Below are 12,122 nucleotides of genomic sequence, written 5' to 3' on the forward strand. Positions count from 1 at the left end.
TAACCGCATGACTTAGACCAAACCAAAACTAACCTAACCTAACGTTAGTGTGTGATAATGATGTCTCCTCAAAATGTATGAAAATATCAAACTTTAAATTAACAATTATTGAACCGAAATGCATCTCCCCCGACAGAAAAAAGTATTTAATGTAATTGTCTACATGGGATAAACTGTTTCCGCCAAAAAAAAAGAAGATAAATGGCCATTCGGTCATCTTCGGCGCCTATAACCAATTTTTAAATATCAATGGTAGTAAAATTCGAATTACGAATTACAAGATGCAGGGATGTTTCTTACATTGAGGATATCACCAAAATCGGTAATTTTGTATAGTTTCAAATTGCTGCACCATAATGTTAAATCTCTCGGAGTCCATTTGTAGTGGATTTCTAAAACGAATGTACTGCAAATCTGAAATACAATATTAATTAATTCAATTTCAATTGTACTGATTGCACACAAAATGAAAATAAAAATATATATTGCATAGGAAATATTACAATATTAACCTTACCTGCTAAAAATTGCAATAAATGGAAATAGTGAGTACATTTAATACAAGATCTACATAACTATACTGCCTTCAATAATAATAACCTTATCTCCACATTAAGGGTGATAAACATCCGACGAATAATGATTGTTTTATAATAATTATTAAACTAAGAATAAGGTAGTATCGTTTTGAAATACGCCATTTCTTTTGGCATTTCCCAGTGGTTAAGCTACAACATACGGCCGTAGCCATAAATTGACAAACTATATCTAAAGTAGGGAGTAAGATCATGTTAACGCGCGTGTTTGAACATGTACCGTTTAAAAAAAAAGATTTTTTTTTACGGTTAAGTACATGTTCAAACACGCGGATATGGCTACCGCCGTATGTTGTAGCTTAACCACTGGGAAATTCCAAAAGAAATGGCGTATTTCAAAAAAATACTACCTTATTCTTAGTTTAATAATTATTATAAAACAATCATTATTCGTCGGATGTTTATCACATTTGAATGGTCAAAGACATAGCTTATAATAGTCAGTGTCTTCAGAATTATCTTCAAATGTGTTAATCTTGCCCATTTTTTGAATGGTTGAATCATATAACTTGACAATTCTATGTATTAATAAAAACTTTTTATTGTACTTGATAGAAATACTGAATAAATATTATAGAATACAGAAATGTCATTTTGACATTTCATATTGATTTCCATAGTAACGCACGTATATATTAATAACTTAGTTGCTAGGACCCACTTAGCAACCAATAATAGTGAGTAGTAAATATTACTTTTAACAAATTTTTTCCGAAACATACAAAACAGAATTAACTGAAAATGAATTCAATTCAGCTTAAAGATGGCCAAGAGTATTAAACATTGTCGTCGTGTTCTGATATATTCTAAAAGTTTCAAATGTCTAGCTAGTCGGGAAGTTAGTTAAAAATCTTGAACAAACAAGAAAAAATCTGTACCGTACAAACAAGAATACGAGCTAATAAAAACGTGGTAAAATAGTCATATAGGTTAAATTATCTTACTTCGTTATAAAACGCAAACATAGCGGAGCTTATTTCTTGGACTTTTTGGGTTTCTTTGCTTGTTTTTGTAAAATGCTTCAATGCCTGTCCCAAATTTAAATCGCAGATGAGAGACAATTCTTTCTCGTCAGGTTGCCTGCAACATAAAAAAATTACAGAATGAATACACTATACCTATTAGATAATATACCATCATAACTGTCATGTGTCCGAATTTAGAACTAAGCTTATCACAGTATAAAAAATATTGAATGATATGTCAAATGTTAGCATGTGGCACCCTCACTCAGCGGACAACTTATACTGGTGGATTCATCAGTGTGCAAAATAAAACAGGAGTAGTCGGAAAATTTAAAATAATGATTTGAATAATATGTAAAATTAACGATAATGCATCTACATTATGTGTAAAGCTGAAAAGGTATAAGTTCAATAAACCAGTGGCGAAGACTCCTTGCTAGGCGATTACTAAAAGCCTAACTTTAATAAAAATATTTTTTTATAAAATCAGTACCAGACCAACAGAGGCATCGATATGTAATATGATAATGTAATAGTTGTCAGAATATATCTACCTACAGATGTGCTGTGTCAATTTACCACCAATACTTGTGCATTCAAAGGCTGTAATAATCTGTACGCAAATATATCATATTTTTTTGTATAGGATATCTTATAGTTGTTCCACTACTAACTTTAGGTTTTCATAATATGTGGATAAATAATTAATTAATAAACAGAACTGTTTTAATGGGTGTTTATTGATACACTTGTGCAATTCGACTGCCTTGCAATCGACTGAGCGTTGGTTATATTTTTTGATGATAGATGTTACTGTAATTTTGACATCTACCGGAAAATTATCGTAATAGATCGGAAAATTGCACTAAAGTTGAAGGTTTTTCATCATAAGCAAGTAATAAAAAATCTGATCATTTCAAAAAAGTTTTTTCTACACTTTTGAATTTTATGGTTTTTTCTTCAGTATTTTGGTACTAATTAACTACTATCTAAAAAATACTAACTAAAAACTATCACCATCTTTTGTCTTAATTATATGATATTACTTTACGTTGACATTAGTGTGAATCATATTATTATCTTCTTAAGTCCCATTTAGTATGACAGACAAATACCTATCAATGCACTGTGACCCCTATAGCCTACCTACTTCCAAAAGTCACTCGTCGCAACTGGAATCAACATCACTGAATCAATAAAATATAATACACAGAAACATGGGAGTTCCCATACAACCTCGATCTGAAAAAGTACCTAGTGATTTTAGACTTAACTTCCTTTTCAAGTATTTCAATAGGTAATAATGTTCTTACGAGAGTGTTGCCAGTCGCATTGAATTTGTAAAACGAGGACATGGTTTAAATGAGCTGTCTTCAGTGGTAGCCGTTACGATGAGAAGAAAAGATCTTAGAGTGAGCCAACGCATTCCTCCTTCACTCCCTACGCTTTCAGCATTCTCCCAAAATCCACCATATTGAATTAACTGAAATTAAAGTAAAAAATTGAGTATGTATGCATAGCATGCAGAAGCACAGGTAGCCCCTGTTAATCGCAGGGGATATATTTTGCATATAGTCACGAAGAAAAAAAATATAAAATATGAAAACACTTTAATAATACACTAAATGGTATCCATATGACCACTAAACGTTAGATAAACGTCAAAAAGGCGCTAAAAATGTTGGGCTTTGTCTTGTGTACTTCCCAGGTCTTTTCGTATGTACGGTATTAAAAATTCTTTATAACTTCTTAGTTAGAAGCAGACTTGAGAGTGGGTCTATTGTTTGGGCCCCGCATCAGTTGAAGTACGACCTTATGGTGGAGAGGATCCAGAAGAAATTTTGAGACTCCTTTACCTTCGGCTGTATGGATATTATCCGTGGCTCTATCTGACTGACTTTCTTTTAGGTATGCTTACATACTGTAGCTTAAAATTTAGAAGGGATCTTTATTTAGCTACAATTTTTTCCGACTTATACGCGGTGTAAATAGAAACTCTGCCATTCTTGAGGGTGTCGGCTTGTGTGTCTCTGATAATTATCTTAGGAATCGAGGGCATCCATTGTTTATTCTGCCTAGGTGCAGAACTAAACTGCCATTAGTAATGCCAATTGGGAGGTAACTACTAACTATGTTTAATCAAATCGCTTCGGATATTAATATATTCCACTTACCTGATTTGAATTTAGGTGGATGTTGTTTAATAAGTTTTTAAGATAGGGTCTATCAACCTATAGTTTACTCTGTGTACTTCCATGTACTTTAAATTTTATTTTATTTATTTTCTTATTTTATTGCTTATTGTATTATTAACTCACATTGCCCAGTATTTTTATTTGAAAAATTGTTTGAAAACACTTATTTTATGTCATGTCGTGAACGCTTAGAACTTATAATTTGTTATGTTTATTATTATTATGTAAAATAAATAAATTTGAATTTGAATAAATGAAATAAATAACAAAATAAACCTCATAAATAAAATAAAAATAAACTGAAAAAATAACATTCATTTTGTTGCATTGCAAAAAATTTACTTGTCACGTCTGCACATATTATGTAAAATTTGTTGATAAATAATCTGATCATACTCACGTGACTCTAATCATTATGGCACATGTCAAAATAAGCGTGGGACAAAAAAATATTATTAAAAATCGATCGCGATATAATGAATTCGCACTCACTGGGGTCGCGGTGAACGAGGGTTACATGCATAAATGAAACTTCTTTAAAAAGGGTAGGGAAAATAAACCATATAAGAATTTTATTCTAGGACTGCCTTTCTAACCAATCAGGCATCAGTATTTCTCATAATGTCACGGCGGACTTCGCATCTCAAGAAACTGACTTCTGTAGCTAAGTAAACAATGTAAACGAAAAATAGTGTTAACAATATTTTTGGAGACAACTGATATTAATGTAGGTACTACCTGAAGAAGGAAGGATTGCACCAGGCTGGTATTCCACTTGTCAGAAGCAGCTCGCTGGAGAGATCTCACAACCAGAATTACACGGCCACCTGACTTACTGCCCCCGGAACCGAGAGCGGATTTCTAATGAAAAAATAACAACCAGTAAATCGATTAAATATTTCAATCATGACCTATTACAAAATGATATTTCTACCAATTAAGATCATGTATAATGATTGTTAGTACTGAATTACTAATGGTGGCAATTGTATATATGCCAGTTTTAACCCGCTATATAATATTCTCCATTTAAAAAAAATATGATCAGAGCTGTTAGTCAAATCAACGACGATACTAGAAAGATTGTCGAAATTTTACCTGTTTAAGAGCTTGAATAATGTGCTGTTGATTGAACACTGGCGTACATTGAAGATTGATAACGGTGGAGTCTCTTGCTTCCTTCAATAGGTGCTCTAAAAGGAGGCTGAGGAGGAAGAGAAATAAATCATTTTGTAACGTATTGTACCCTTTTAAACCTTAAGTGATGCTTAACCTCAAGCCGAATTGTATCGAGTACCGATTATCAACGAAAACGTATTCCAATCGGCTGTTGATGGTGTATAATATTTGTAAATATGAATAAATAATGACAGTCAACATGAGTGTGTTTTACGTTATTGTTATCATTAAAAAAATATGGTCAGAATGCTAGGGTTACAGTATTCGCGGTATGTTCAATTAAACCATAATAAATCTACCATCAAATTATTTAAGGGGGGACATGCTCAGCGTAGGTCAAAATGGAGCTTTTATTCTATTTTCAAAGCATGATCCTGGACATTCCTTAAACGTTGTAGATAATCTATTTATATAATTTTGAAGCCTTATTATCCTTTATATTTATTTTAAACATTTGATGACTGCATTAAGTATTTTTATTACATAAAATAGTATTCTTTTAAACCTCTCGCTCTAATGTCTTAGAATATAGTCATATTTCAGTACATAAATGTGCAGTGGTGTTAAGATTTTTTACATTTATTAATTTTTAAACGCATTTATAAAACCATCAGTATAATTTATCTTGACATTATTATAGTGAAATATTTACGATAAAAAATTATATTGATAATCTGTGATCCCAAATTTGACAAGAATTAGGCATTTTATTATTCAAAAAATGGGTAAGATTAACACAATTGAAGATAATTCTAAATATACTGATTATAAGCTATGTCTTTGACCATTCAAGTGTGATAAACATCCTACGAATAATGATTGCTTTATAATAATTATTGACCTAAGAATAAGGATAATTTGAAATACACCATTTCTTTTGGCATTCCCCAGTGGTTAAGCTACAACATTCGGCCGTAGCCATAAATTGACAAACTAAAACTGAAGTAGGGAGTAAGAACATGTTAACGCGCGTGTTTGAACATGTACCTAACTGAAAAAAAAATCTTTTTTTTTAAACGGTACATGTTCAAATGCACGTGAGCACGTCCGCCCTTAAAGGATATATTATTAACTGTAGTTTTATAATCTTTCAATTTATGTATTTTTGCCATTAAAAAATATTTACCTAATGTCACGAAAAAATTGTAATTTTAGATATGGCAATGTGGCTGTCAACAATTCAACACACAAAAAAAAGCCTTCGAACAGCATGCATTGCCATATTATAGGGACTGATGCACTCAGACATTACCTTATATGGTAAGGAATGCAGGCAACAGACTGGAATGTGTGTACAAACACTTCGAGAGTGCAGCGATGCCATATTGGGAATTCATTCTCTCGTCGCGCTGTGAACTGTAATCACCTATCTTGCATTATCTAATCCAGCGATTTCCAAACCGGGAGGCGCGAAAAGTTTAATTAATGTAGCCACAGGTTTGCAGTTATAAAACGGCCGCTAGTTATAAACTACATAAAAAACAGTCCTATAAAAGGTTGTTTGCAAACCTGTCTGAAAATATGAAGACTAATTTTATAATACCTCACTTCTGTCCTATTGTGACGCTCACTGGCTATCTCGTGAAAAAATGAAATAAAAGGGTCAAATCATAATGTTGAAATTTGAGGCAAATTTGTTTAGGAACGTTTGCCACATGGAAACACTTTTAAATGACTTCTGCGCCAGATGTATTGAAGCAAACAAAAATTTATTTGCTGAATTCTTGGTTACTTTGCTAATGCACTTTTCACATTATTTTATTAATAGTAAAAAAAAGGCGCTGCTTTGTTTCGGGGCTATCAAATATTTTAAATATAAAGTTGTGCGTTGCAATTTGATGTGATACCTATATAATGATTGATATACTTAAATGATAACTCCCGTATATAATTTAGGAAACACTACATTAGAGCACCACACTACCCTTAACCTCAACGATAGGTAGGTGGGCCCGTCAAAGATCCTGGCCTGGGGGCCCGCTCCAGGATGAGTTTTTTTTTCATTTTTGTATTAGTAATTGGTAGGTACATTGTTGACTATTTAAAAATGTGTCTGTATTATTTAATAAAATAAAGGGGGGAGGCGCCAGGATTAAATTTTTTTGAAAGGGAGGCGTAGTAACATAAAGTTTGGAAACCACTGATCTAATCGTTACATAATATTTTCTTCTAGAAATATATTATTTATACGGCAATATATTCTCGATCTCAATTTACTTGAATAGTCTAAAATCAGTATTTTTATTTAATTACCACGCCACGCCAATCACCTCAAACTAGGGACAATCTTGCTCTTCCAACATTCTATATTCTGCCCCTAAAGCAATATCAATATTCAATCGAAAAAAGCCACATTGTTGTCTTAAGAACCGTTAGAACCTTAGACCCTAAGAAGTAATACATTATTATATCGGTGATTAAAGTACCTTTTACCGGATGCCGGAGGTCCCACAATCATGAAATGCTGTCCATTCTCCATCCACATTTTTGCAATCTTTAAAGTCTCTTGGATCCTATTGCTGAATAGCAGAGAGCCTGAATCGTCTGTGTTATCCCAACCTGAGTCCAAGAGAGACTTGTCATTCCAAAGAAGTGTATGAGATGAAATTCCAGTCCACTGGGAGATCTAAACAATAGAATATTACATCAAAAACATTAGTATTGGAAAATACATACACCAATTAAAATATTGACTAAAACTTGACTTTAAAAAATTCTCTGTATTTGTTCTCCGAAATTATCTGACAATATTAAGCCGATTGGAGGAATCCAAGTGAAAAAAATGTTACTATCTAGATCTAGGTTTAAAGGATTGTAACATGGCATAAAATGGTCACTGTATAATCCAAATAATATGGCACCTGTTCTAGAATTGATTCAGCAGCCTCTTGTCTCACGACGCAGGTCAATCCTTTGGCCAGAGCTTCAGCTATCTGCTCTTCCGCGCTTCTGTTCGCCTGATATTCATTCAGAAATGATAACACTTGCCGAACCTATCATGAACGAGATAACCATTTTTCAATATTTTTAGAAAGGACATAATTATTATTACATAGACATTTTGTTTTAGTTCCGTATGCATAGTCATATTTATATTAATAAGTAGGCTTTTTAAGTGCGTAAACACACTATCTGGTAGCAATTGAAGCTACATATTATTATAAAGTAACTTTTTGTGTCTTAATTTTCTTTTATATGACACTTTACAATTATTATTAATGTTTATAAAATAAAAATCAATTTGGCATTTACCAGTGAAACAATATGGCAGGGGATGACAAATTCCGATGCATTCCCGGCAGTCCATTCTTGCACTTTGGCCATGTTTTGTTGAAAATACGGGACGGCGTAGGTGTTCCACTCCTCCAAGACATGACTTCCAACCGTCCACGATTGAATCACTTCTTTGAAGCAGCATTCTTCTTCACTAAAACAATATTATACTTATAGATAAACGCCATTAGCCAGAGTCGATCTTCTTAGTGTCTAGTTCTTGGCCGCTTTATACTTCCAACAAACTTGATGAGTTCATCAATCAAACGGGTTTTATGGTACATTAGGTAAACAGTGCGTGGGGCGACACGTCCAGCCTGTTGCCATTTTATCAGCTCGGCGACCTCTATCACATTGCATACTCTTGATGATCTTGCATAGATACTGTCATCAAATGAAAATACCCTGGCGCGATAACGTTCCAAATTCCAAATCAGTAATCTAAAAACATCAAAACACCCCTGACTAAATGTTGACAAGGTCTGCATTGAAACAATATTACAAATAACATTTCGTAAGCGGCCTTTTGCAAAGGGCAAACCCTAGGTAAATATAAGAAGTTAGTATCGATTCGGCAGTGAAGTCGACAAAAACAACTTCCTGTTTGTCCGTGACATGGTGGACGCCCAAGTCTTATTCGGTCTATTATTCCCGTGTTAATAAATATTCGTATAACCCCTACCACGCAAGATCGTAATAAATAAAAGTTCTCCAGTGAAACGACGAGTGAATACTGTGAAATGTGACAAAAACAAACCCACCCTTTAAATGCCGGCGCCGTAGAAATTAATTGTGCCGCGGCATTGGACCCGTAATAATAACATGTCTAATATAAAGATCTTCGATGTAACCTCTATTGTAAAATTATCATTGTTTACCCATGTGTTAGTCTGAATAAATTGCTATTCTGCGCAGAATTATAAATCAAAAATATGTGTTGTCAATAAATATGTCCCATGATGTCCGCACCTCCAACCGAAGTAATGCTGATGAAGGGTTCCATCAGCCTATACATGTGAGTCATTCTTCTCAGTATTAGTACATAATGTTTCGTGTTAAGCCAAACACACACATTTCCAAGATTTAAGATTTCTCTTACAAAAAGATTCATGTTTCACATACATATATTAGCTCTGGTAGCACACACACTGGTTGAATACTTTATATTATCTTAGAAGGCATGTTAATTTGTGCTTCATCAATTAACTCATGGTGGCTGATAGCAGCTATGGAGCCGTGGATCTCAGATTTGATCCCGCAGCTAGCCAAATAAAAGTGAATGTTATCTTTTTCAATGCATCTTTGATCCAGTGCAAGGACCCCATGAGTTGGGCGAATGGCCAACAACCGTACCTCATAATATAGTGTGTTATAACCTTCACTCTATGACTCATATGCCGCGTACATGGAAAAGATGTTGAAGAAAATCTTCCTCTATGGATGATGTTCTAGAATCCAGAATCTAGATGGAGCCCAAACATATGAAAGTGAAGTAAAAAAGGACCCCGAGTATACCAATTTTCATACAAATTGTGAAGCATTAGAGAGGTTGATGTTGCATTGAAAACTTGCATCAGCGATTTTGATAGGGAAACTACAGAAGGGTTCATCCGACAGAAAAATGATTTATTCGACATCTTTGGTAATTTACTTTTTACTTTACTAATAAATACGACTAACAAAAAAAAAATATGTGAGAATTGAATTACCTCAGAGAAATAATTCCCATTCGCGTGATAGTAGCCGGTGAAGCGTAGCTAAGGTTGTGAGTCTCAAAGATAAAGTTGACATTTTCACCGAATTGGATTCTCCAACCGGAAGGTAAAGTGAGGAGACGGTTGTCATCCAACACGGAGTTGAGAGACTCAATCCATTCAGGGTCAACGTCTCCGTCGCAAATCACCCACGACCACACATCTGCAATTACAAAGTTATATTTTAGGTTTGTCACCATTTCTGATTTTCGACTCCACCTTCCACTTTCACCTACTACTGCCAATCAGGAGACAGAAATTAGTGCCTTACACTAGAGGTGGGAAAACTAGTCGATTTTGAAGACTAAGTAACTAAATAAGGACTAGTACCAGTATGAAAAAATACTTGGTATCGAAACTTGTTCCAAAATACTTACTAGTATTTGAAATATCGGCCTTAATAGAATCGCTAAAAATACACTGACCCGATTCCATCGGCTTTTTGAAATGTCCCATTTATTATAAAATTGTAAACACATTTTAAATTTGTGTCGTTTTTATGTTAGGTTAAAGGTTAAAATATTCTGGTTAACATAAAATGAATATTCTTCTTCTTCTTTCACCCTGTCACGTCCCAACATTGGGGCATAGGGCAAGCACAAGTTGGCGCCACTTCCCTCGGTCCATCGCCAACTCCTGTGCCTCCCGCCATGTCAGACCTGCAGCACGTAGGTCGCTTTTGTAGCATCGCTGCAGGGTGAGGGAGGGCCGGCCACGGCGACGGAACCCTTGAGGCTGTGCCACAAGGGTACGAAGTGCCGCACTCTTTGACGGCATCCGGAATACATGTCCCAGCCACGTGAATCGTCTCTTCGTGATAACTTCAATCACCGAAGGCTGTTGTGTCTGCTCACGAACTCGGATATTTGTAACGCGGTCGTACCAATGTACCCCTAAGATTCTGCGGAGACATCGATTCTCAAAGCTCAAAAGCCGTGACTCTTGAAGCTTAGTAAGATGCCATGTCTCACAGCCATACAGGAGCACAGGTAGCACGCACGCGTTAAACAAACGACATTTGGTCCTCACAGAATACAGCCTTGACCTCCATGCGACTCCAAGTTGGTTGAACGCAGAGCCCGCCACACCCATGCGGATTCCAAGCTCACTAGAAATACCACCATCATCGGCAACCGTGGCACCCAAGTACTTGAATCTGGACACCAGCTCGACGGGCAGACCAGAAACCCGCAGAGGAGTGTCGGCGTCGATGCAAGCAGCACTGCACATGGATTTGGTCTTAGCGGCATTCAGATGAAGACCCACACGCATCGAGTTCGCGGCTAGCCTGTTCACGGTCACCTCCAACCTCTCGATCGTCGAGTCAAACACGACTGCGTCGTCTGCATACTCCAAGTCGCACAGTCTTTCTTCGCATAGATCGCTTGTGTCATCATGATGTAGGCGTATCCCACTGTCGGGGCAAACCGTCTTACGCATTATGAAATCCATCATGATGATAAAAAGAAAGGGCGCAAGTACACATCCTTGCTTGACTCCTGACGTGATTTCAAAGAGGTCAGAGGATGTTCCGGCTGCTCTCACGCGACACTCTGTATTGATTGATAAATGAATATACAATGATTTAATTTTATTTTAAACATGTTTTTAGCTGTCATAACAAGCATGTGCCATCACCACATTCCGGAGGGAATGTGCTGCCAATTACACAAAATTTGACTTATTGTTCATACATATGAACCACGAATCAGTATCAGGTTAGACATACGTGTTATGCTATCTCGCTCGTGCGTATTTAATGTCAATAATATTGAAAGTCTACCAACAGTACCAACTAGCGAGTGGCGGCGATGATCTCATCGTAATGCGTTCGAATTTCGAACAAGTTTTTTGGAACAAGTTTATTGGGCCACACAAGTACGCAAACTGGTGACAGTATTTCTAACTCACCTCTACCCTACACTCTTGATCGATGGGTCACAGGTTCGAATAATGCTGATTGGATCTAATTCCCATATTGATTTTTTATTTAATCAAGGTGTTAAGCGAATGTAATAAACAAATACCTACATACATGTAAAAAATCAGATAACACAACTTTGAATTGTACTTCACGTTCGTTACACCACGGTATAAGCGTGCATAAAGGATGTGAAGATGTTTTGGGTGGTAGAAGAAAATAGCAAGTCGTCAAAAGTG

General features: G+C 35.5%; 1 protein-coding gene across 1 annotated transcript in view; it reads right to left on the bottom strand.

Moving 5' to 3' along the window:
- LOC147064221 (cytoplasmic dynein 2 heavy chain 1-like) overlaps window positions 1–12,122 on the bottom strand; it is a 28,611-nt gene that overhangs the window by 15,788 nt on the left and 701 nt on the right. The window contains exons 3-11 of the mRNA XM_085959270.1: window positions 9,918–10,125; window positions 8,188–8,362; window positions 7,797–7,928; window positions 7,362–7,561; window positions 4,855–4,960; window positions 4,495–4,617; window positions 2,875–3,044; window positions 1,541–1,676; window positions 301–414 (exon numbers count right to left, since the gene is read on the bottom strand). Of these exons, the coding sequence (XP_085815396.1) occupies window positions 301–414; window positions 1,541–1,676; window positions 2,875–3,044; window positions 4,495–4,617; window positions 4,855–4,960; window positions 7,362–7,561; window positions 7,797–7,928; window positions 8,188–8,362; window positions 9,918–10,125 (1,364 nt within the window). The remainder of the gene's footprint in view (window positions 1–300; window positions 415–1,540; window positions 1,677–2,874; window positions 3,045–4,494; window positions 4,618–4,854; window positions 4,961–7,361; window positions 7,562–7,796; window positions 7,929–8,187; window positions 8,363–9,917; window positions 10,126–12,122) is intronic.

This window comes from Rhyacophila brunnea, unplaced genomic scaffold, assembly GCF_057557595.1.
Source record: "Rhyacophila brunnea isolate RB1 unplaced genomic scaffold, BYU_Rbru_1.0 scaffold_8, whole genome shotgun sequence".
NCBI lineage: Eukaryota > Metazoa > Arthropoda > Insecta > Trichoptera > Rhyacophilidae > Rhyacophila > Rhyacophila brunnea.